The sequence below is a fragment of the Thunnus thynnus genome, chromosome 12 (assembly GCF_963924715.1).
Source record: "Thunnus thynnus chromosome 12, fThuThy2.1, whole genome shotgun sequence".
NCBI classification, from domain to species: domain Eukaryota; kingdom Metazoa; phylum Chordata; class Actinopteri; order Scombriformes; family Scombridae; genus Thunnus; species Thunnus thynnus.
This window is the reverse complement of record NC_089528.1, coordinates 18,389,022-18,416,125: the sequence shown is the minus strand read 5'-3', so window position 1 is coordinate 18,416,125 and position 27,104 is coordinate 18,389,022. Positions and strand designations below refer to the sequence as shown.

The following is a 27,104-nucleotide window of genomic DNA, read 5'->3' as shown; positions in this document are numbered from 1 at the left end:
ACATGAATAAGTTAAAAATCCAAAACAGGGAAATGAAAAAAAAAAAAAAAAAGGTTTCACTGACCGATACACTTTGCATTTTTCACAGAATGTTGCTCTTACCATTTTCAGTATTATTTCTATGTATAGAACCAGGCAGTGTTTTATAATTTAAGCCTTATTCATTTTTAAAATAGCTTGCAGTTCATCTTGAATTTCATCAGAAATCTCTGGAGTGACAAGTGATCCTTTTTACTTGATATCCAAAAGTCAAATTTTCTGCAGTAGATGCTCAAAGGTTGCAACTATCCAAATTAAACTGCATGTGCATCCATAGCACTTCACAGTAAAAGGTGACTCTCATGTAAAGGGTGGTATACAGTATGCATGTTGCAAACACATCCTCTCACCATGGTGGATATACGTGGATGATATCTCTGGGCACAGGACTCAGCTGGGCTGCGGTCTCTCTATTGAACAACACCAGCATGCGAGCGCTTTCCTCAGCAAGAGGGTGGCCGTGTTGGTGGGCCTCTCCTGGAGGCTGGCGGTGCTCACAGTGCACCAGTTGCATGCTGCACTCCTCCTGAACCTCCAGCACCTCCAGCACCAGCACGCCAGGCCTGTCCACTGGAGAGCAGAGCAACAACAACACAGATGTTGAGTGTGCGATCTGTTTCAACGCGCACGCCTTTTGTGTGTGTGTTTGCGTACAGAGTGTACTCATGGACTCATGCTCTCTGTGGGACTCATTATGCGTTATGAGAGTAATTCACTTTTATCATCAGAACAATTCGCACTGCATAACTGTAAAGCTGTTACTGACTCAGACTGAGAAGGATATGAAACGCAGTAAATCCCACAGGGTGAGTGTGTAAATGTTTGGAATTTTACCACAGCACTGACTGTGCTTTTGGCCAAGACAATAAAGACGACAGAGATAATTAAGAAGAGCAAATCAAGACAATGCCCTAAAGCCATAAATCAAATGGAGATAGGAGACCAACTTCACTACATGCAAATTTTGTGTGTAAAGTTGATTGCTCTGAAATTGTGAAAATTGTAGCATGAGAGCTCAGAGTCAATGAAGCTCTGTGTCTGGGTATGTTACCCCCGCTGAAAGTGGCCAGCGGGGGTATTTTAATATGATAAGAGTAAATCATATCAAAGAGATCACTGGAGAGCTATTAAGTTTTAGCATGCATTAGTCCAAACATGAATGCTAAGTGCTTTATCTCTGCTCCGTGCACATTAAGTCCCAGATTACAAAATCATCGGAATAACAGGCCTCGGGCAGCGAGCCAAAACTGAGATAGAACTATAGAGTCCTCCTCTTGACCTATAATGATCTGATAAGTCACAGGCAAAGAATTATGTCAGGGAAAAAAAAAAAAAAAAAAAATCAAGGCTCCTACATGTGCTTGTTCTAGTGCACTTACATCATACACCAAATTTACAACAAAGATAAACAGGTGTCCTATAACAGCATGAGCTTTGTCAAATAACAGTGTTGTTTTTGTTGAGCATGTGGCAGGGGGTTGGCCAGATGAAAACGAACAAACTTTGGCTGATCTTGTCCTGGAAAAAGTCTGATTATGCTCTAAATCACATGTTTTTACATATACAGGAGCAGGAATCTACAATGCAAAAAATACTATCAATTAGACCTTTAAAACTGAGGTCAAGTCAATATAAACGTCAACATTTAACAACATTGTTCAACTCCCACAATTGACTGACCACAAACAAAGTTTGATCGGATGAGTATTTTCTTTTTCCACAATCAACTGTCACCTTCAAGCCACGGTTTGTGTCCTATTATGAGAAGATACTTAACAACGTTAGACGATGAGTGGTTTGGTTCACCACGGAAAGGAAAAAGAACTAGGCAAGCAGTTTCCTGTCACCTACATATTGAGTTCACAGTTCAGAGACACGCTGATCAACTTAGAGCCGGCACTTCCTCAGCGTGGCCTCTCCATTCAATCACATGCACAAAAAAAAAAAATCATATGTCTGCTTCCCACTCACAAATCAAAGTTCATCGTTAAACTTGAAAGGTGATTCAGGGGTGAATGTGTGCAACATCCTGGATGTAATTGTGAATAATTCAACAGGTTTGTGTGAATCACCTGTTGTTGCTTCTGAGGTATCAGAGATGGACTGGTGCCTCCAGAAGCTAATAGCTGACCTCTGTCTGCTCTGGAGTCGATTCAGCCTCTCTGCCAGACCTCCACTGCGCAACACACACACGCACACACATACACATATACACACACACACAGATGGAAGATGATATGTGATAAACGCACATGCAAAATTGTTTATGTCAAAGAAAACAAAAAAAGATTTTCAGATTTTCTGAACAAGCTGTTGAAAATTACAGATAGCCATCTGTCAGATTTGGGGGGGGTTTGGGTGGGAGATGGCAATGACATTTAGCACCCACATCATGACACCAGGTGTCCCTTTTATCATCAGTTCTGTCGTGGAAACATTGTGCTAAAGTTTGACTGACATCTGCAAGCACGTAATGTCTTGTTACTTACTTTGCTTCCATTATGAAGCAATACAACAAGTAACACTTCATAAATATTATAATTTAAGGCAGTGATGCACCGATCAGATCTACCAAATGAGTAGTGAGACAATATTGACCTTTTTGGGCTTATTATAAGTGTGTAAGCTTTCAGGCACATTCACTGAATGGTGGCAAGCTGCTGACTCAGTTTCCAGTGCCACAGCCATCCTTCGCCTCATGCCACCTTATGTAAAAAATATCTCCACACAGTGAGGCATATAAATTTTAAATCTGGGGGAAAAAGGGAACACAAGTATAGGATCTGAAATTGTATCAGCAGACATCCTGAGTTGCAGTATGGGAGAGAAAAAGCTGGATCCCTAATGTGAGGCTTAAAACAAGAAAAACATTCAAACCTTTGAAACTTTCTTCTCTTTTTGGCGGAGTCTTCAGGAGTCTTGCACTGCCTGTCAAACGGTTTCTGAGGCGTCTGCAGCATCGCATGCGCAGATCTGACCCAGTCACTGACTGACCTTTTGCTGCCCTCACCAGTTTGGAGAGGAAAGCTCTCAGAGTCCAGTCTGCTCGAGGACACTGTGTCACCAATATCCTCTCCATCAGACACATAGCCTGAGATTTCTAACACCGTCACCTATGGACAAAGTATTAAATATTCATTAATGGAAAAAATATATTCAACCAAATTTTAAAGTGTGAGTGAGTTTAAACGTTTTAAAGTGTAAAATCACAGCTAAAATACCACTGCTTATCTGGGAGATGTAAGATATTTAAAATGGTCTCAGCCTTCAGTTAATTATTACTGAGTCATTAAGGTCATTAAAGATTTTATGAAGTCAATAAACTCAAATATAAACTGTGTGGATATGGTACACCGTTAGACTGGCGGGATGATTAATTCACAAAATATGGTAACAAAACAACCTTTTTTGCTGTATCACTGCTAACTGAGGGAATCAGTTCTCATGGAAAAATCCACGAGAAACCTGAGTTCCTGTCATGTGCAGACAAGACCAGCATACCAGGATCTGTCAGCCAACGTGCTCTCTTATTTGAATCAACTTGACCCTGCTAGGCGGCGTGCCAGCAGACGTCACACTCTAACCAGCTACAGAGAAAAGGAACACTATGTTCCTGGCCCTGGCTCAAAAATGTTTTCACCCGGCACTGAAAGCATTGTAAGTACACAGCTCCGCGCAGCCTCATCCACTACTAAGTTTTCCTGAACAAACAGTAGTAAAAAGATGTTTATAGTCCTGCTCTGTTGACACGGCCCTGATCTAGCAAAGCCGTGATGCGGTTGGAGGTTGTTGACCCTGTAAGCGGCTGATGTTAGGGGCTTGGACGGAGCAACACGCTTCATCTGGGAAGCGGCCATCCTGTTCGGCCTTGAAATGCAAAGTCGCTCTCACAGCTCCGCCTATCCACTTTCACTGCTAGTACAATAACACAGAAATCTGGCAGAAGTGCATCAAGTGAGTGAGCCATGCATTTATCTGGAGTAATAAACTTTGCCTTGGACTGGGTTCTTCCCCTCTGTATCCTGTTAGATCCGGTTTGATTTAGTATTGGCACTGTGTAAGCAAGCTTTCCAGGCAGCAAACCATTTTAAACTAGGACGCCACATTCTGCTGTTCTAATTCAGTAAAAATGATCATGATAAATGGGTACATGTATGTTATGGTTGGGCGATATGACAAAATCAAATATAATGATATTTTTGACCAAATACAACAATATTGATATTGCAACAGTATTGTAGGGATGACTACTGTTGCTTTCACAAATATTTACACTAGGGCTATTATGATATCAGATTTTCACAACACGATTATTGTGGTCAACAGAATTTACAATAACGATATTATCTACGGAAAATTTGAAAAATAATAATAATGCTATCAATCAAATCATCTTTAACTTTTTTTATTGTGTGTTTTGCCTCTTTTCTGGCAAATGAATTGCACTCAAATTACAACTGTGGGGAAGTGGAAAGAGAGTCAGTAACCATAATGGTACATACTACAGAAAATGAATATTTTACATGTTTTTCTAAGGGTATGTCTAGCCATCTTCCAAAAAAAAGGCCATTTAGAGACACCAAATAACCCCTGCTTCAGAGTAACTGAAGCATAAACATATTATAGTGCTTTGTTCCCTTCCTGAAACTAAACTACTTGTGCATATAAAAGAGTCAAAACAAGTGCTATCATGGAAAAGGAGTTCATATAAAAAGTCAAGCACAGCAAACTATTTATATTTAAATAATTTCCACGTTGTGCCTTTGTAAAAAGCAATAAAGCAGCATATGGTCTTTTTTGGAATTTCCTATTTGAAGTGCCAGTCATCAGCAGAATCTGTTCCTATTTGCTTGGTCTTTACACGAAAGAAGAGGGACACACACCTCCTTTCAGCGCGGACTCTCGTTGGCTATTGTAGGCTGTGGACAGGACATGGAAGCTCCTGTTGGGTCAAGTGAGGTGTCAATCGAAAGGTCAGAGTGCAGCCGCCATTGTGATACCAATATGTGGCTAATGTTTACATGCGAACGCGAGTTATGACATGGGAAGATTAGGACATCTGCCGGCTAATTAAAATGATGCAACAGCTGTTTGTGGATATTTATTAATGTGTTTTGGACTTAATATTTTACTGGATTGGATCGACTGGACCTTTGCCAATCTAACAAGACTGTTTTTGTTAGAGTTGTATCATTCAGTGGGATAATGAGGCTTCATAGGTGAGTAGTGTGAATTTTGTAATTGTTTGTGTTGGTGGTCTGACAGAGGCATAGATTGTACCTGCTGTTGTGATTGTATCTTGAAATAGCTTGCATCATAAGAATCTTAGCTTTCCAAAGATGCGTCATATGAGGGCCCACTTCAAGACAGGAGCTGTGTACATAGCATAGTTGTGCACTTAACAGTGTGACAGCCTGTGGACGGGCCGTTGGAACGTTAAGGGGCTTTAAGAGGCGCTGGATTATTTACACAATATTATCATATGTGTATTATTAACATTATATTAATATTTCATTTTTTAAATATCACTCATCAATACTGGTATTTTGCGACACCCCTAATTTACACAGTGAGATTTTTGATAATCGTTCAGTAATGTGGCTATAATGATTAATAAAGAATGAATAAGGCTTCATAGGACATCGATATATAGTCTCATATCACAATATCAGTATAATATATTGCCCAGCCCTAATGCACATAACAAATATCTAAATTTTAACCCATTCCTGAATACGCACTTGCATGATTAGCTATCAAACTGTCAAAAATTACCACATGCATAAATTTCAGTATGACCATATCTGAGAAACTAGGACCCTTCAAGTCTTTCTTTCTGGGAGGCCTCTGACCACAAGCCTCGAGTTAGGTGATCTTCAATCTCATTTGACCCCAGAAAGCTGATAGCAGCAAATTAAACTGTGACAAGAGGAAGTAGCTGGGTCTGTGGGAGTGATGTTAATCTATCAACATGCTTCCTCTAAAACACAGCCTTCACACTCAAAACCTCATCACAAGATACAGGTTACCTAAATTCATCTTCTTCTAGCAGGGACAGCTTTTTACTGTGCTGTGATGATTCAGTGGATTACAAACGCGGAAGCTTCAACCAGAGCATTTTTATAAACCACTATCAAGACAACCACGTCACCTGAGTAATTTGGCCAGATCTACCTGATTGATTGCAAGTTGTAATGTGTGCAGCAATGATTAAACACTGTGTGTGGTCTTGAACCTGAGCACAAAACCTTTACCACTCCTTGTATGTTCTCTCATTGCCAGCCCTACCTTTAACAAACACTGCTCCTGAATGACTTCTGGGAAAGGAACAATCCAAGTCTCCAGAACACACTAGAAGGTCAACAGGAGATGGACTCCAATGATAACAAATGTATATGTCTAATAAATTACTAAAACTGTAATTATGATATTACACAGAGTTTTGATTTTAGATACTACAATTCTTTGCAAATCTGAGTTTTAGATGATCAAAAGTAAAAGTTTTTTTTTTAATTGATAAATTAGAAAAATGTTCATCATGAATACATTCACTACAGTATACATAACTGCTAATAACTTTCCCTCCACACTAAATCAGTGTTTTATTGCTACCTCAGGTTGTAAACTTTACCTGAATCTAGAAAGTTCACTGGTTTGAGCCGGTTAGGCCCATTCAGGATATTAGAAAATGACTGCAATACTCCACCTAGTGGAGTAATGGATATGTATATATCATAAAAACAATTAAATCAAAATAACACAAACAACACTGATATGAAGACCTAAAACAATAGACAATGCCATAAATATTATTATACACCATACTGACACACAGGCTTTAAAAGGACAGGTTCACAGTTTTTCAAGTCTGTCTTAAAACAACAGTCAGGTGCCCAAATGAACATTGAAATAGCTTTTCTTGCAGTAATCATTCCTACTGTTCATACTGACCATTAGAAGTTCCCTTCATAATGCACTTACAATGTAAGTGATGGGGGCCAAAATCCACAGTCCTCCCTGTGCATAAATGTATTTAATAGTTTATCTGAAGATAATATGTCGCTTCAGTTGTCCAAATTAGTCAAATCAAGTAGATATCTTTCAACGTTTCAGTCTTTTTACTGCCAAAGTCTGTCTTTTTATTACTATACTTCAACCACAGCTTGACAGGGAAACACTGTCCAAGGAAACACAAAGAGGGAATTTTATGCTAAAAAGACTGTACATGTGGCAGATAATCACTTAATATGACTAATTCAAACTGCTGAAGCCTTATATAAGCTTCAGATACACTTTGAAATGCATTTTCGCACAAAATGACTGTGTGGACACACTGGATTTTGCCTCCCATCACTTAAATTGAAAGTGCATTTGAAGAGGATCTTTTTAATAGCCAGTATGAACAGGAGGAATGATTACAGCGAGGAAAACCTCTTCCAGTGTTTATATGGGCACCTGACTGTTGTTTTAAGAAAATTTGTGAACCTATCCTTTTAATGCAATATAAGCCAAAGTTTTCTTAATCAGGTTTAATGCACATAGTGAACAAAATATAATCATGTTACTGGACTTCAGGAAAAGTACTGACACTCATGTATAACCCTAATAAACATGTTTAATTAGTAACACTATGTGTCATACACTGGACTCAATTAACTACAGATGTGGAGCTTAAGAAGGCGTACAGCCCCATCTAGTGTCCATTTATACACTTAACACACTTGGCTATGTTACATTGCCTACAGACAACTCTGCCTCATGCATCTATATGCATTTCATAATTATGCATTGCTGCTGGCTGTAACACAGGTTGCCTGGAAGCGACAGAAAGTATCAATGTAAGGATAATTCACTCACACTTGTGGGTTTGACAGGTAAGTCTTCTGGCTTTTCATCAAAGGACTCTGACCCACAGTCAGAGATTTGTTGCCCACTGTCCTTTTCAACATCCTCCTCAGATTCATCCAGATCACTGTCTGTGTCTATAACGGGAACATCATCTATAAAAGAATGAAGAAGGAAGGAAAGACAAAAGGAAGGAAGAAAAAAAAAAGACAGACAGACTATGGGTACACATTTGACAAAACAAGCAACTATCTTTTTCTGGAGCTTTCATATCTCACAGTCTTCATGAGCAAATGGAGATTACAGAGCTGTTATCATGTGACCAAAGTTCCTTACCTGGGTCACAGGATGACAAATGCATCAACAAAATACATTTACTTGCTTTCTAATGTCTGTAGTGTTAATATGAAGCTAGCTGCTGGTTGGCCAAAAAGACTGGAAACAAGTGGAAACTGGTTCCATCCAAACATAACAAAATGTGCCTTCAGCACCTCTAAAGCTCACAAATTAAGATGTTACAACCAAATGGCTTTAAGTCTTGTAGAACTAGTATAATGTGAGACTTAAAGACAAAGGTCAGCTGCAGAGCTGAACTGCAATTGGAACAAACTATTTTCCAGCCGTGACTCAGCGAGTCACGGACTCAGCCACTTCATTTACCTTTGTCAGTGCTGAGCATGCGTAGCGCTTTGGTGTAAGACTGAATAGGAGCTGTGGGTCTGCCTGGTCTCTGAGGCCAATGTTGCTGCTGCTGTGCCACTACTCTGGACAGATGTTGCTCCCGGGTCTCATCGTCAGACTGTTCGCTGTCACTGGAGCTCCACACAATGTGCACTGGGTCCTCATTACGGTGAACAGCACCGGTCTGCACTGGCCAAACACAAGAGCACATAAGTATAAAAAAAGGGATGATATCATGTTATAAATTAAGTGAAGATGTAATATAAAATATATGATGTAAAAATATTGCAGGTCCACAGAGTTAAGGGACTAAATTCCCCTGCTGTGGGAAAACATACGCACCCGCACTAACTAACTTTTCATTCATAATATAGTATAAAACTGGAAAATGTTACGGAACTATCTGATGAAATAATAAGTAAACAAGATAACAGACCTAACCAGACATTTGATGACAGCTTTTACTGCTTGCTCATTTTTGAAGATGGAAGATTTCTTTATTGTCATTTCTCAGTACTCGCATACACTGAAATTAAATTCTCCCACACCAAAAAACAGTGCACTTGCAGAATAAATGATTTAAACAAACTTAACTACTAAAAATATAAATTACTAAAAATGTACTTAGCAGATATATTAAGAAACTTTCAGTGCGACGGGGTAAACTCAATACTCCATCCATGCATATTGAATACAATGTGGATTTATTAAAAGTTTGGACATTTAAATGCTTGCAGTTGAATTAGATAAGACAACTTTGGCTTGTGATACACCATACTGACAGTTACTCAGAGTCAGTATGGTGAATCACAGTATGATGGTAGATAATAAATAGAAAGTATCAATTTAATGCTCAGCCCCAATCATCAATGTGTTTTGAGGCATTTCAATTAGTGAACAACAAATTACCTGAAGCAGGAGACTGTGCCAACTTTCTTATGGCAGACAGTTTCTTTCCTGATGACTTGAGGTTCTGCAACATAGAAATAATATATATCAACAATGTTAGAGCAGCAGGGGAATAAAAAGGTGTATTAATAAAGTTATGATGCACTTCATAGGACTTATTGTACCTTTATCACTGGAGTGTTCAGAAAACTGTCCCCACATTTCTGCCAACTCTTGGCGGAAGACACAGATGACAGAGATGATGGCTCTCTCTTCACTTCTTTCATACCATTTTCGACATCGTCCGGAAAGAAAACACACTTTATATCCTTGCTGTACCTTTTACGCTGCAGAGATTGAACAGACAGGCCAGAGAGGTGAGGTTTAAAAACTTTTAACTTCACTAGCTTAACGGAAACGAGATTGTTTCATAACGTTAGCTCCTCTTAGCTTTGATGCTGACTGTGATGATAGTCCAAGTTAATAGGGTTTTACTGTAACAGCTGAACTACAGACAGCTTTGCTAAGTGTCTGTGGGGATAAAAATCTATATTTTAATCATGGCATGCTAACTATTACACAGCTAACAGGTAAACAAACGCTGTGGGCAGGCAGAGTTGGATAACTTGAGTTGCCAAAGCTAACAGTCTGGCTAGCAAGTTAGCAGGTTTCTTACCTTTCTAGAAGACATGGCGACAAAATGAATGAAGTTTAGGTAACTGCTGAAGCCTAGTTTACGTGTGTCCTCACATGATGCTATTTATTAAAACCGATTTTATCAACCCATCATGGTGCAGTTCGTCTTTACCGGCGTTTACTACCTCACGAGTTTGCAAATCAAGCTAACTAACGGGAGAACCCACTTGTCGCGCTGGCTCAATCGAGAGAGAGGTGCGTTTGTTTATTCACCAGCGAGGACCCGCCGGCAGTCTGTGGACAATTACTCAAGTACTGTACAATCTTGAGGTATTTGCAGGGGCGGACTTTACCATCAGGCAAGGTGGGCAACTGCCTGGGCCCCCAACTAAAAGGGCCCCAATCAGCTACAGATTTATCATGATGTTTAGATATGAAAAATATTGAATTATGTTGCTATTCTAACTCATTGTTCCCTGAAATTACTTAAAAAGGCCCCCAAAGCAGTTAAAAATATACAACTGTATATTTTTACTTCAACTTCAGAGGAAAACCATGAACTACTACATATACCTGACAGAGAATTGTTACTAGTTATGTTGCAGATTCAGATTTTACTCACAACATATAACAAATATGATGCATTATTATGCATTAAATATACAGCGTTATGTAAGAATTAAAAGCTCCACCTTGGACAGCCGTTAAGTAAATTTAAGTACATTATGCTATTAATACCTCACTTTCACTCTTCACATTTAAGTAAAAGTTTGAATGTAGGACTTTAACAGTATTTTTACTGTGCAGTATTAATAGTTTTACTTCAGAAAAAAGTTTTGAGTACTTCTTCTACCACTGCCAAAAAATACCAACATTCCCAGTTAGAGAAAGGATGAAAATTAAGCAGCATTTGCCTGGAACCCCCAGATCAATAAATCCGCTCTGGGTATTTCTAACACTACTTTACACTAGTGTTTCCATTTTCTGTTACTTAATAATCTTGCTGCATTTCAGCTGTAGTGGAAGAAGTACTTCAGTGAAAATAGTAATAAGTGTTAAAAAAAAAAATACACAAGTCCTGCATTTATTATATGTTTTACTCCTTTTATGCATATTATTGGATCATTATTATTGATTTATTAACATGAAGGCAACTTGAAGATTGTTACTAGTGTAGCTAAACTTAAATATTTTACAAAAGCTTGAGTAAGCCTGAGCACACAAAATCTATATCTGTAAATTAATATGGCTGTGAAAACAATGTAGTGGAGTAAAAAGTACAATATTTCCCTCTGAAATGTAGTAGAGCAGCAGTATAAAGTGACATAAACCTCAACACTGCACTTAAGTACAGTACTTGAGTAGATGTACTATACTTATTACTACACTACATTTAACTGACATCTATGGTTACTACTTTTCAGATTAAAAATGTACATAAAAAACAAATTGATACAGATTATTAGCTCCACCAGCTTCAACATTGAAATGCTACTCACACGTTAATGCATCAGTATAAATTATACAATCAAATAAATAATATTCTAACACTCTGAAGGAGACAATTTTGCATAAGAAGTAACTTTTAAGTACATTTTGCTGATAATACTTCTGTACTTGTACTAATGAAAAACTGCAGGACATTTACTTTAGAGTTTATGTTTAAGTTCTCAGCACTTCTTGCTTATATGGAGCATTGTCTTCATGTGAATACTGATAAACTAAATCATCCCCTGATGAAAGACTGACAACTTAGGACCAATTTAGAATTTTTTTTTCCATTTGCTGGAGTTGCATCATCATGCTAATGGCTTCCTGTCTCTACTCTGAAAAGGTAAAACAAAAAACACCATCAAACTCTAGTTAAAGGCATATTATTGATATTTACAGCACATAACTTAATTTAGTTCTCAGAACTATGATCAATAGTTGCCACTGTTAGATTGTCAACTTGGAGTGACATGACAACACTGCCATGGACTCAAACATAATTTTATTACAGCAAATCCATCCGAATCTCAACAACTTTCAAATAGCAGGTTAAACATACAAAAGCTCACTTAACATACTTGTTTTTTATTAAATATGTAAAAAGCAGGTCAAGTTATTCACAAATAAAATGCAAACATGCAACACGTTTTTTGGGGAATGCATAATGAGTGGGACATGAAAAAAAACATTTACCATTCATTAATTATTGACAGTACATGTTTACATTCCTTTTCATTTACACAATAATATATGACTAAAGCATTATGGTGCACTGCCCAGTTCAATATTAGTAAATGCAATATTAAGAAAGGGTATACAATGTACTTACTGGAATATAGCATGGCAAATTACTCAGTGAACTGACTTGTCTCCCTAAGACCTGTGGTTTAAAAAAAATCTGAATAAACGCCTGAAATCTGAATAGACCACAAGTTCCAGCTGAGGTTTCGAACTTAAAAACGCTGCATCATAATAAGACTAGTCCACAATAATGTATAATGTGTAATGTACCTTCCCTACGTTTGTGGCATACCAAGTGAACAACCTCTATCACCAAACCACCATGTATGGTGTGAATAACACATTGTTGAGCACACTGATTATATCTGAAATGTAATTTGTGAGAATAGCTGTCAAACAGTCATAAGTTGGCATTTTACTACATTTTATTCACAATTCATTGACTGTATTGTCCCCCTTCACGAGGATGCAATGCAGAATCTTGCACTATTCCTAAGGCTTAATAATAAATATGGTGAGGGTCTATGGACAGATTGTCCAGTACAGAGTCAAATGTCAGTGCAACATATGGAAGGAGGTTAAATAAGAGCTACTACGAGCCCTTTCAGGGCTTTGCTTATTGCATTCTCTTGATTAATATTGTTGATATGCAAAATAAAAACAAAATAAAATGAAAAAAGGACAGAAGCTGGGAAGTTAACACTTGCGCTGACAGGTATAAGTTACCTGTCTTCAGCATTTCATCACATCTACTGTAGGATTTGAATCGACTTTCCACCCACACAGTCCTTGGAAACTTCTGTGATGGTCTGAGCTTGTCTGCTGGTGGAGGTCATGACCACAAACCTGCCACAGCAGTTCACCAAAAAGTCACGAGAAAACATCGAACAGTGAGCAGAGAGAGGGGTACAAAAAAATAAAAACGTGATGGTGCTTCTATTGAGGAGGTTGCTTCATGTGCTCAGTCTTGGAGAGAACAAAAAAATAAAACCATGAGGAAAAATTAAAATCCTTTTAACAGTTCTCACATATTAAAAAGAGGGGTGTAACTGCGGTGAGGGATGATGGCAGTCAGTATTCATCCTGCTCCTCCTGCTGATCATCTGGTGCCTCATCGTGGGCATCCTGGTCCACTTCCTGTCCGTCTCCCTCAGCCAGATCCTCCACTCTTTCCTAAAAAAAAAAAGAAAAAAAAAATCGGGCACAGACAACTGAATACCAGTGCTATTGAACTGAGTATGCTCTGAGGCAAAGACATGTGATAACACACAAAGACTGAATTCTTATTACTATCAACCGCACAATAACTTCCACATGATTTCACCACTTGGAAAAACAGCTCTCACACATTTTACTGATGCACGCTGCTGCAAAAAAATCCATCCAATCACGAAGAAAACAGCCTGCAACTGTCCTGAATCCTGTTCAGATCAATTGAGGGTCAGTCGACAGCAGACTGACCTGTTCTTCTGAAGCGTAAAGGACCTCCATTAGCCGATCGACAAAAGGGGCATTCTCTTCGCCCTGCTCCTGGCACAGCAGCTCCACCTCTCGCAGCTTGCTGAAGTAGTAGTCCCGCTCCTTCTCCACTCCTTCCAGTGCCAACTTTAATGTGTTCACCTACAAAAACCAATATATTTAAAGGGTTATTCTTGTTTCAAGCATAAAACTGTGCGGACTTTGGTTAAGGTCCAGCAGCAAGAGATAAGCAGTCACGAGCTCAACTGGACAATCAGCAGATGAGTAACACACATTTCCATTAAATTGATTTAAGTGCTTCATTCTGAGAAAAAAACGTTACATGTTGAAAGACTCAAGATAAAGATCAGCAGAAATATTATTCAAACAAAGTTACTTTAAGTACACAAATCACTTCACTTCAATAAGAGAAGTCCAGAGTAGCTAAACTGTTTAATTAATTAGTCTATGGATTGAAACTCAATCAATATCTTATCATTATTTAGGTAATCTATTGATCATTTAGTCATGTGTCAAGTAAAAATATCTGTTGTTTACAGCTTCACAACTTTTAGGACTTTTATTCATTTCACATCCTCATGAAATGAATACTTTGGGGTTTTTTCTGGCTTGACTGGTCACACGCTGTGTAAGCAAGCTAGAAAAGCTTCAAATTACTTTCATTTTAGTTTTGTCCTTGGCTTGAATCGAAAGTGTACCAACCAAATTAATAAAGCTACAACTAGACTGCCTACATTTGCAGAAACAAGTTGGATCTCAGAATGGAACGACTACATGGACACATGGATTGTATTAATGTGCAGTTCTGCAGTCTGAACCTACTGACTGAGCTATTCACAGGATTAAAAGTCTTCACTTCCTTTATTTTGTTTGAGGTTTCTTAACTATGTTGAAGCACTATTTTTATACTGATAAATCAAAAATATACTTAAATGTCAAAGAGAAAACATATCTGAAAACGGACCCATGTAATTACGTATATAAAATGCACACTAAATTAATGCATCAGTATTTGACTCCGCTCAAAAATCAGTCACACTCCTCTCAAAAATGTGTTTTTCTTCTTGTTCCTTCAGTTGGATGTTTGAGCTTCAGAGTTTGACACTGGAAGGCTGTTTTCACATTTATCTGATGAAAGTGGAAAGTTTCACTGTGTTCACCTTAAATCTCAGTTTTAAGTGTGTATCTACGAGCTGAGCTCTGTGACGTCACAAACCAGTATGCAATTTACACAAGTGTGATGAGGGAACTTGCAATTAAAACTTTTGAAATGAAAAATATTTGCATATTCACATATTCTGGATTTTTCAATGCAGGAGAAGGAGGAGATGTAATTATAAGAATTTTCTGATGAGGTAAAACAACTTTTTTTGTGCAAAACCCATAACACACACAGATTATTAGTCTTTTTATGGGTCTTAAAACATGTGGAGGGGATCTTTAAGTGACTATTTGGTAGAGGTACATTTGGCAGCAATCGCAACATTTATCTATGTGTACATGTCTGTATCAGCTACGCACATCTGGACACTTCATTTTTCTCCCCCAACTCATCTCTGCAAAACTGCTCAATGAACCATGAGCGAGTTTGAAGTCTTGCCACAAATTCTCGACATGACTGAGGTCTGTACTCTGACTCGTCCATTTTAGGACATAAACATTCTTTTTCCAAAGCGATCAACATAACTTTATCATCGACGGTGCCAATGCACCTTTTTTTTTGATGATACATGTACATTCCACTTCTTCTCAACAGCAGCAGCTACGTAAAACACCAAATAGTTAAATAATTAGTAAACAGCTGTCAGTAATTTTCCTTATCTTGGTCTAAACCAGCTGTGTCGCTGATGATCTGGTGCAGCACTTTAAAGATGCCAAATTGCAACTAAGACATCAAATAAAGGAAAGGTTCCTTTGCCCAGTGGATGAGAGGCAGTAATTCATCTTTAATGTGACATCAATAAACTACAGAAAGAAAAATTACGCATTTACAGATAATTTAATTTTATCCCTAATTCAGTTGCACTCTTTAATCTCTCCTCTGAAAGCACGCTGTCTCTCTATCGCCGACAACAGAGACAATCAGCGCGGGATACAAGTGAACACAGACAGAGCAAGGAGTAGGAATGTGAGCAATGCGGAGAAAACAGTTTGGCTGTTGTTTTTAGGAGGATACTAAAACTTGACGATGAGATGCCTTCCTGCCTGAGCGCTGGAACTGAGCGTTTCATATGTGAGACGTACCTGCTCGGTAAGATGTGTGACCTGTGCTTCCAGTTCTTTCTCCCCTTTGGCAGGAGTTGGTGTTGCAGGGATCTTTTTGGCTGACGAGGGTCTGGATGTCGGTGTCGAGGACTTGGGGGTAGTAGAGCTTGACCTTGATGCTCCTACAGCAGAGAGCAGGTTTATTACTCAGAAATGGATGAAAAATGGCAATCATTTCTTAATTTATCCTTGACTGATTGGCCTGAATTAGTAATGTGGTTACTAATTTCTTGGGAAACTAAAATATTTGTCTGTTAGATGTTGGAAAATTACTAGAACTTACATATAATAATCACATGAGTTATTGATATGAATATAATTGTTCCCAAGTCTCTCCAGGTAACTCTGGCCAGGTACAATATTATAATATGTTGTAGTGACTTTAAGATATCAAAAGAGATATTTGCAAATTAAAATCAGTGTGGATCATTCGTGATCTTGTAAAACTTCACTTTCCTTTATGCAGCTTACCTGCAGTTGGGGAACTGGCTGCATGGTGGGACTTCTTTGGCAGGTTGAAGATCTGCTCGCCGGGGTCAGGCGGGGGAATGGCGTCCTGACCCTGCCTGGCTGCAACTGGGTCGTACTCTTTGCCGTCGTAATTGGCATCGAAGAACTTCTTGAACCACTGGATGAAATCGAGATTGTCCTGAAATCTGCCTTTCACCAGTTTCTCCACAGGAATAATCTGAATCAAGGAGGAAAAGTAGGATTGAAAGTAGGCAAAATACAAATTCAACTAGTTTCCTTAAAGAGCAGAAGCAGTGTGGATTAAACAGGTATGATCATGAAATTGAAGAAAATCTGAACAACGATGAAAGTGAAGTTTGGTTGACCCACCTTATCCACATTCATCCTTTTGAAGGACGCCTGTAACAGCTTGAAATTGTGAATGTACTCGTGCTCCAATTTAGCTTGAAACTTGACCTTCTTAAGACTGATGCAGCCTGGGAAGAGCAGATCCATGAACTGGCAATAGGCTGCTCCTAAAGACGTAATAAAAATGTTAGTTGATTGCATAAGCCCTTCCTGAAAAAAACCTGGAAGGCCACAATAAAAATACAGCAAACTGACAGCAGCTATAGGCCAGGATTTACAGTATCACATCTGCCTGTATTACCACAACAAAATCACCAGGAATCATAAAAAAAAAAAAAAAAGCCTGGGAGTTTTTTCCCTGTCCAGATTGGCCCGGTTTCCTTAAAAAGAAAACCATTAATGCTTGTTCTTGGTAGCATTGCTAATATTAACCGAAGCCTAGTTAGACCTTTATCCATTTGGAAAAGAGGGCACCAGCTCAGCCTGGTAGTGAATAACTGGAACCTTGCCATTCACAGATAAAACTCACATCAGACCAACTAGAGAGCTACATATGAAGTAATCTAGATCAAACAAGTAGCCTACACAAAGCGTGTGTGTGTGTGCTAGTGTGTGTGTGTGTGTGTGTGTGTAGGCAGAGTGATTGCAATTGGATTACTTGCTCACAGCAGGGAGACACAGCAGGCTAAAAGTTTATTTATAGACAACTCTTCCAGGGAGAGGTGAACATGTTTCCACAGGTTGCTTTAACTACTGGCTTCCCAGGAAAATGATCTTTGTGTTACAGGTCCGTGTTCGTATGTCACAGAAGGAGAAGAGGATGAGATAAAATGATAAAGAAGTGCAGTTTTTTATAAGGATTCGTTCTGTTCTCACCTGAGGAGAGCTGCTCCACTTTAGTGTAGTTTAGGCAGAGAATATCGTTAACCCAGGCAGTGATGTCATGCCTGCTCATAGTCTCCTGGGTTATTGAGGTAGAATATACGTTGACCGCCATCCCCCAACTGCAACAGAGAAACAATAACACTCAAAAACAAATGAAATGTGTCTGAAATAAAGCTGCTGTTTTCTCATGCCTCAGCTTAGCCTCTCGACCCAAAAACTGATCTACTGTTCAAACAAATCCAGAAGATGGTAAACAGTAGAATATAGAATATATAGGACAATATAGAAGCCATTCGCTGGGAGTGTAGCACATAGTTCATAATATAAGACATAAAGGAGAGAAGGAAACACAACGACACACACTGTATCTACTCAAAATACCAATTAATAATAATTGGAACAAACCAGGTCATATAACATTTATTAATCACTTAAACAAAGTCTTCAGATCTGCTTTTTGACACTGGAAGCCCAACAGCAATGCCTCATCAAGATTTGATATATGATACAATCTGTAACATCTACACACATGGTCAGATTGACGAGTGAGGAAGGACATGGGCGAAAAGATACTATGGGCCACTACAAACTGGGTGACAGTACAGGTCACCATTACTGTCCACTGTGCATGCACCTCGTCCTCTGCAAGTGTGCCCATCGAGTAGAGTACACACACTGTCATTCAAGTCAGTCAAACAATAAAACAAGTTAGTCAAAGCTCCAATAAGAAGGCAATTCAATTTTTAAAAATTGTATTTATAGATTGAATTAGACAAGAACCGATGTGAGAATTTGATCAGAGTCAAAATCAACTCTGAGAACAATATGATCCAAAAATATGTCCACATGTTGATATAAATTTGATAGATTCATTAGTAGGTTTAAATGTGTACACAACATTAAAACATAATTTAATGATAAAATAAAGATAAGAAAGAAAAGCTGAACTTATGGAACATGATTTTAACAAATGTGTCAGCAGGTTTGTTGTGTTTCTACCTTTGTCTAAACCGCTTTTTAAACATATAATACATCATAATAGTTTGTTGTCTACATCTTTCTCTGACAGCTTTAACCTCAGTATTTCTACACTTAAAACCAGGGAATACACATTATACAGAATAAGGTGCCAATGCATTTTTTTTTAGCAATACCTCCATTTGTATTATAGCCTTTGATCCTTTATTTAATTCTACCTGCAAAGTGATTAGAAAGCTACTGCAAAGCCTGCAATAGTATCTGCGTGCAAAACTGTGGCTTTTGGGGCCCCGGGGCACCTGGCCCACTTGCACTGGGGACATTCAGCCCCGTGTACTGAAAGCATACAGTGTGCCAAAAAATATATATCAGGGAACTCATTGATCCTCAAGATACACATTAAACAGAATGGACACAACATACTGAATCAATACTTTCAATTTCATTTGTTACCTTTTAGGAACAGAAATATTTAAAAAGGGCCATCGTTCTCACTGTTTCCCCACAACGAGACTACACCTTAATGACCAGGCCAATTAACACCCACACAAGGATATCTTGCAATATATTGCTTTTAACACATTTTTGCAACTCCATTGATCATTCTGAGAAAATCGTACTATTTATCAGTTTCACAAAGACAACACTTGTTTGCAATTGGCCTGTCAACATGTGTGCAACCGCAAGACATAAAAACAGAGTGCATTTGTGGAAGTCAAGGCCAGATCAGTAATTGTTTGACCATATGTTTTGTATATAAATATATACAATGAAGTACTAGTGAGTAACATATATATTACACTACACAATAAATACATCCCCTCTACTTCAACTTTCCGAATTAGTGCGCAGTCTTCCCAAACTCCTTTACACAAATGAAGACTGCAGCATAATTATTTCAGCTCACTTCAATGATAAGGTAACAGCAGGACATTAAAAACACCCCCCTCTCATTGGATTAAAAAGCAGCGACTACTATGGTATTAAAACCGTGCGAAATCACCATCATCATGGTACACCAGGGGTATGCAGGATAATAATAACCCTTCTTCAGCATTAAAGTTGGGCTATCACAGCGCTGCAGGAGCAGAGGATCGGTTGACTGATTCTCTGGGAAGGAAGGAAGGAAACTGGGCCAGCCGCTCTCATGTCAACAAAGCGGATGTATGTGCTGCTAGCATGCTTTGTTAGCCGGGCAGGGCTGGGCTGATGCCCGCATTGGAAACAGGAGAAAAAACCCAGGCTTGTGCAGCAGGTATCGAGGAGGGACATACGCATTAAAACAACCACCTCCAAATACATTCATCGTGATATTAAAATGAGGATTATTAGGAAGTGTCATGTCACGATGGGAATATTGTAGCAGGGGCGGCTGTATTCACTGTGTCATTTTTGATAAAAAAAAGCTGGACCGTTTCAATCCAGTCCTCCAAAAAAAATGTGTCTGCGCACACAGCAGCACATTTGACAACATTATATACTGGTGACTTTCCACGCCAGCCATGATTTTTTTTTTTTTTTTTTTTTGGAGGGGGGGTGTGGAGGTATTATAGTAGCAGAAGAAGGGTATAAGCTAACTTGGGAAGATTTACGCCTTAGTGTCGGACACATACAGAGAACTAACATGACAGGAGGCTGGGAGACAACAGGGGAACATAGCGGATAGGTGCAAAGCAGAAACCCGACAGACGACGAGGAGGAGGAGGAGGAGGAGGAAGGGTAGGAGGAGGGGGACCAGGCCAGAGTGCCGTTTTCTGCCTGCAGCGTATTTTTTTTTATTTAAATGATTTTTTTTACTAACATCAAATCAAATGCGGCATTACACTGATTTACCTGTAGGCGCGCTCTCCCCGCACTGTATTTTTCCTGTAAGGAATGATGTTGGTTCCGTTGTCCGGGACGATGTCGTTGTTATTCTCTCCATTTGGGGAAAGGGCTTGGGTGGGACCGGGCATTTGGGTCTCTAAAATGTTGAACAGATACTCTGTTCTCTCTCTGGCCAGGAAAAAAAAACAACAGGAACGATGCAAATGCTAAGAAAGTGCCGCACCTCCGGGGCTCTGTGCTTCTGCCTGCTTATTCTTCACAAATCTCTGCCCTAATGACGTCGCTGCACCGTGTACCACGTGACTGATGGGGCTGGCTGCTTGATCCTTATGGTGGGCTATTTCAGTACACCGAATTACATTGATCACTGGTGTGCTAAAAAAGCACGATCAATGGTTGGTGCTTGATGCTTCAGCCCAGCTTTTTTTTTTTTTGAGATGCAGATCAACTTTGTGACAACTCGGAGAGAGAGAGACAATATCCAATCAGCTGAGATGTATGAATTTGATTAAAAGGCAAATTCAACCCACCCAGTTTCACCCTTTTAAATGATAAATAATCAAAGAATTGATTGGCACTACAACACCCAATAGATGTGGGGGGGGGGGGGTTTAAAAAAAAAAGAAAGAAAAAGAAGAAGCAGGCAGATCCCATTAAATATATATAAATAAAGTGGTGCTGATGAAAATGATGACCACACATGTAATGAGGCAGTATGATGAAAGGTTTTGATTACTAACCATAAATATATTAATCAATTAAAATATCACTATATAACGCACTAATTCAGCTGTTCCAACTATATGTGTATGTGATATTTTTAATCAATTAGTCAATAGACAAACAAACAAAAAAAACCTAATCATTGGTTAAAGCTTTTCAAATGTTAATATTTTCAGGTTGTCTTCTATGAAAGATAACTGGGTTTTGGAGTGACTGAACAAGACATTTGAATAAAGTTGCAACTAATTATTATTTTTATTATTGATTAAGCTGCCTTTCTCAATTTGTCAGTTAATCGAATAATCGTTTAGCCTATGAAATGTTAAAACAATAGTGAAAAAATTGCAGTTTTTTGTGATAATTTCTCAGAGGCCTCAGACTAACAATCTAAAATGTTAAAATATTATATATATATAATATATATATAATTCAATTAGTTGTCATATATGACAAAGAAAAAAATCTTTTTCTTTTTTAAATTATCATTATAAAAAGTCAGAAAGTGACATCTTCAAATGTCTTACTTTGTCGAACCAACAGTCCAAAACCCCAATTATACTTAATTTAGTATCATAGAAGTTCATAATGTGTGTTCACAGGTTCACAGGTGAGACCTGGATCCAGTGAATTTTTGGCAGTTTGCTACATGAATAACTTCAAATAATTAATCACTTATGAACATTTTCCTGAGTAACTTTCTGTTGATTGACTAATTGATTAATCATTTCAACTCTACAATGTATATAAATCAACAAATATACAATAGAGGTGTAATTGATACATGCAGTATTGATCAATAAGGATTTGAAAACACACATGGTGTTGTGTTTAAAATCTAAAAATAACAGTTATGTGGTTGCTGAGATATCTCCTGTTTGTGTTGCCACATCTGTTGTTTGTGTTTTGTGAAACATTTTGCGCTGAGCAACCATTCGATGTGTCAGAGACAACTCAACTGTATTAGTCAAATCTTGTATCATATTTAAAAGGTGAATATTGTAGAATCTAAAATGGAAATGTTAGACGCATTAGGTTACTTTTGTTGTATTGAAATAAAAATGTCTCGAATTTGAAGGCTGACGATTTATCTAAGTGAGTCATTATCACAACTCTAGTTACTCAGTCAGCAAGGCCGACTAAGTTCTCTCCTATGATAGTTAGTAATCAAGGACAACAAGCCGCTGCACGTCAACCAGCAGCGCACAGTATTTAACAGGCACGATTAATAACTGATTCAATATCACAGCTCTGTAACAGCATCGGCCTGAAGCGTCTGCTGCACAGCTATGATGTTTTTATGCAGGAATTCTATGCAAGCAGTATGCACAGGCGTTCATACGGCCTCCAACACTACTTTTGCCATCAGGACCTTGACGTCCCGAAAGCAAAAGCCTCAGGGCAAAGCATTTCTATAAAGCTGTTTTACTGCCTTGATTTATTCCAGCTGTTTTTCTTATATTGCCAAATTCCTTTAGGATTTTATGTAACTTTAAACTCTGATAGTCTGAGACATGCAGGTACACATTTTGAGATCAATAATAATAATAATAATAATAATAATTTTAATAATTTTATTTCATAGTGAAACTCAAAGTGCTGAAGTATCAATAACACAGAACACACAAATTAAAGAAAATAGTAATAAAAGTTCAGATGAAAAGCTTCTTTTAATAGAAAGGTTTTTAGGCCTGAGTCTGGGGTCTGTGCTGCCCTCAGATGGTTAGGAAGGCTGCTCCACAAGCAGCAGAGCAAGAAGGTTTGATCCCCATGGTGCGGAGCTTAGTACTGGGGTCCCGGGACAAAACAAGAAACCATCAGGCGCCAGCATCAGTCCAAAGGTCAACTCACATTTTGACCAGTATTACTTGAACATTTTCATCTGCCGACAGCTTTTCTTCAGAGCTTCTCGGGTCAACAGGGGTCTAATAAGTAGTCTTGTTAACATCAGCCAGCTCACTGAGCGAAATGTTTCCTCTGGTATAAGCTCACCTAAGCTCTACCAAAGTGGGAAGGAAGCATCTTCTGGAAGCCTTTAACGGGGCTTATCAACTGGATTTAATTCTCCAGTGTGAAATTCCACCACCAGCAGCAGAAACAGCTATTTTTTTTTTTTTTACATCAAAATGTCAATATTTGAAACTGTCCATCAATCCTTTTTAAAATGAGGTAATGTATGTCAAATATTCAGCAACTCTTAGTCAGCAATGTATCAGTGTGCTCACTTAAAACAGTTCCTCTAGTGCCACCAGCAGGCCATAGTTGAGGTCACTTTTTGGCCTACACAGTGTATAAAATTTTACACAGAGCTTATTGACAGACTTTTATATATTGATCTCTGATAAATCTGACAAATGAAGTCTGATTATTTTAACCCCATAATACTGACCTTCATTTGGAGTTTTGTCTTCTAGTCTTAATTACATTTTTACAACATGTGAAAGGCTTCACCTTTAATTTGCCTTTTTTTTTTTGCCTATTATGGTTATTAAAATGTGTTTTCATTCTACATATGTAATCACAGCTTGATGAAATCAACTCCTGCGAAATGATTCAGGAGTTCCAGTAAAGCTTTGCTTTGAAAATGTAACAACACATATTTCAAATTCCACAGCGTTTACACTGTGAACTAGTGGCCATAATTTACATTCATTAGTCTCATTTATTCAACTTGAACTGTTCACACTGGAGCTTTTAAAAGTCACATGTCTGAAAAGTGGATGTATGTGCCGTGGATTTCACCTTTGAGCTACAAACCTTTGACTGTGACAGCAATAATTGACTCTTAGACTGAAGTGTGCATTTAAACTGATCTATGCAGTGTCCTTAAATATTTGAAAATCTCATTAATAAATCAAAGAAGTGGTCTATGTATTTCCAGCTTAGGAAGTCTGTGTACTTTTTTCTACAAGGACAGATATTCGGGATCCCCCTGCCTCTACTGGGTCAACTCTTTAGTGTTTACTCAAACTCAAGACGTAACTGAGTATTAAACTCATTAAATCACCAAACTATGGAAGCTAGAAATGTCTCCACCGAGAACCAAAAGCATGCAGTACTACAGTTGAGCTTTGGTAAACTTAAAGGTCCTTTCAGACCAGAAAGTGACGACAGATCTCAGGAGCAGCAGCAGAAAACAGTAAAATCTTAACTGCATCCCCTGTACTGTGCCACTGCTTGGTTGGGCGGCAAAGCTCCCGCCAGGCTGCCATGATGTGAACTTGGCTCTTACCAGTCTGAAGGGCCTTCGACTGTCACCACAGAGGTCAAACACGCATGGCCTGTCTAAAAATAATTGTTCAGACTGTGAAGCCTACTACAATAGAATAAATAAATGGCCATAACAAGAGGGACACATGACCTCTTGGCCTAAATTTGCTTACGCCTTCCACTGTAGAGGGGTTCTCCTCTTTGCTGCTCTTAACAAAAGGCTATGATCTGTCTCCAAAAACGAAACATAAGTGACAAATATGCAGTTACACTGCAACAAAGGCATAACATGTTTGCAGGTCTAAGAGAACATGTTGAATAGGAATTGTTCTAATCAGAGGCAGCTGAGTAAAGGACTGATGTCTGTCAGTGAGTGACTGGGCGTTCAAACCGGAAAAACACAATGATGGGGGCGTCTTGCTTCAAGTAGTGGTGACTTGATGAAAAACAATCCAGGAAGTCCAGTTTGGGTAATAGATCCATGAATTTAAAGGCATATTAGATGTCAGAATACTTCATAATGGTTTATGTAATACTATGAGGACGGATTTTACAACTCAGAAAAGCGATTTCCCTGGAACGTGCACTTTGAGTGGCACGGTGTGTTGCCGGATAATGGTGTATTGTGTTGTGGCAAAACTTGAGTCAAGTTTAGAGCTGCTATAATTAGCCTAGTCGATTTATTCTGCGACTATTCTGATAACTGAATAATCGTTTTAGTAATTTTTTTTTACTGGTGGTGGATTTAGCTTCTCAAATGTAAAGATTTAATGCTTTTATTTGTCATATATTATAATAAACTGAATATCTTTGGGTTGGTTTTAGACTGTTGTTTGGACAAAATAAGACATTTAAAGATGTAACCTTTGACTCAGGGAAATTATTATGAGTATTTTCACTATCGTCTGACATTTTATAGACATCGATTCTTGATTAATCAAGAAAGGAATTGTTAGTTGCAGCCCTAGTCAGGTTCAACCTTTTACCAGATGACCCCGTGGGTGAAATGAATGAGGGGGCTGCTAACATCTGTCTGAACACAGCCTTACAGAGACAGCTGGTTTGAAATGTTGCAGTAAACCTACGTGCTACTAAAATGAAGAAATATGTAAGTCAAATTATCCTGCAAAGTCCATTAAACTGTAACTTTGGGGAATAAATAATGGCCTCTATTCTGGTTAGATGTATTAGTTGGAACTTAATGGGGTAAGAAAAGGATTTATGAAAGTAGCAATGACAGACTCAGGTGAGTGCAAGTCCAGAAACACAGCATGCAAGCCAGCTACTCTAAACCCAGCTAATCTAGGTATAACAGCTGCTTTGTTTTTGATTTTATGCTTGCTATCAATACTATAAAAAGGTGAAAATGCAGAGCTACAATGCTATATATTATACCACCATGAATCATTAGGTTCTTGTGCATAAGCTCGTTCCATTAGAGTAAATGCAGAGTTGTGCTAGCTCTCTCCATTCATATATCACCACTGCACTGTGTCTGTAGCACTGAGTATTCACGTGGGTGGGTGAGGGGTGGCAGCTCCACCCAGCAGATCTTTATGGCCCTTAACATTCAAAAGATAGCAAGCCGGGCTGGACAGCTATCTGGATTAGGTTGCTATAGTTTAGGGATATGAATGTAGAGAGCCAGGAGCATATATATGTGTGTATATATATATACTTTCAGGCGAAGCTAACCACAAACCTCACTTAAATAAGGACTAGAGAGAGGAAGGAGCACAAAGAGGGGGGGGCAAACAGTATAAATCTGTCACATCTTCTGGTGTGGCTTCATGGTTACATCAGTCATTCCTTTAGATACAAACAATGTGTGTGGAAATAATGTTTTTAAGAAAATTTGGCACCCAAGACAAAAGAGTCAGGGTGGTCAATGATCACCCCCTCTCCCCCTCCCTCTCTCGCCAGAGCTCTGCTGCCCAGAAATAGCTTTCTAATGGAGGGAAAACACGAGACAGCATTGCTCATTTCTGAGATTTTCTTTTCTTTTTAGAAAAGCGATTCTATGACGAAGCAGCTAGCTGCAGCGAATCTCGTAAATGAAGCTAACGGACTCAGCTTCGCGTTTGAGATGTCAGTTACTGTAGTTAAATGAGAAACAATGATTTGGAAAGCGAGCTACTGCACAGTCAAATAACGCCAGCGTGAATAAAACAGTGTTTCTACGAGCCAGGAAGCACTAAACACAGACAGTAGTACATCTTGTCCAGCTAACCGCCAAGTTAGGCTAACAGTTAACGTTACAGCAAGCTAATTTTGGTCCTGTCAACACTTTATGAGCATAGTGACAGCCGACATATGCCCTGACCCTAGGTAACATCACCGTATCAACCGGCGACACACACGGATAAAATGCTCCGGTTTCTGCATTTAGATACCATGTTGCATGTTTCAAGACAAATTAAAAACTGAAATTGTTCAGCAAAGCAAACGAGACTCACCAGTGAACTCCGCTCCGCAGGTTACAAGGTGTTAAAAAAAAGCTGTTTTCCGGCTGAGTCACCCCACCCTCAAACGCCCATTCTCGCTCGACGATGAGCTGAAAGCTGACACCTGATTGGACAACGCGTCACCGGTGTTGTAGC

The 27,104-nt window shown here is 38.7% G+C and overlaps 2 protein-coding genes across 3 annotated transcripts in view; both read right to left on the bottom strand.

Annotated features, from left to right (window-relative positions):
* The window catches only part of spidr (scaffold protein involved in DNA repair), a 33,677-nt gene extending 23,290 nt beyond the window's left edge, over window positions 1–10,387 (bottom strand). The window contains exons 1-8 of the mRNA XM_067606049.1: window positions 10,130–10,387; window positions 9,639–9,800; window positions 9,475–9,538; window positions 8,545–8,754; window positions 7,897–8,039; window positions 2,917–3,152; window positions 2,112–2,215; window positions 390–609 (exon numbers count right to left, since the gene is read on the bottom strand). Coding sequence (XP_067462150.1) covers window positions 390–609; window positions 2,112–2,215; window positions 2,917–3,152; window positions 7,897–8,039; window positions 8,545–8,754; window positions 9,475–9,538; window positions 9,639–9,800; window positions 10,130–10,144 — 1,154 coding nt within the window. The 5' untranslated portion in view covers window positions 10,145–10,387. The remainder of the gene's footprint in view (window positions 1–389; window positions 610–2,111; window positions 2,216–2,916; window positions 3,153–7,896; window positions 8,040–8,544; window positions 8,755–9,474; window positions 9,539–9,638; window positions 9,801–10,129) is intronic.
* A 1,676-nt stretch (window positions 10,388–12,063) lies between these two features.
* mapre2 (microtubule-associated protein, RP/EB family, member 2) lies at window positions 12,064–27,100 on the bottom strand. 2 transcript variants are annotated; one of them, XM_067606061.1, is made up of 8 exons: window positions 26,961–27,059; window positions 20,581–20,742; window positions 17,761–17,888; window positions 16,906–17,051; window positions 16,537–16,753; window positions 16,045–16,187; window positions 13,783–13,941; window positions 12,064–13,494 (listed from the first exon to the last, which is right to left on the bottom strand). In XM_067606061.1, the coding sequence occupies exons 2-8, from the start codon at window positions 20,700–20,702 to the stop codon at window positions 13,393–13,395; spliced, it is 1,017 nt and encodes a 338-aa protein (XP_067462162.1). In that variant the 5' UTR covers window positions 20,703–20,742; window positions 26,961–27,059; the 3' UTR covers window positions 12,064–13,392. The 2 variants fall into 2 exon arrangements, with proteins under 2 accessions (XP_067462162.1, XP_067462163.1); XM_067606062.1 differs by lacking the exon at window positions 20,581–20,742 and having other exon boundaries at window positions 26,961–27,100.
* Window positions 27,101–27,104: the final 4 nt, after the last annotated feature.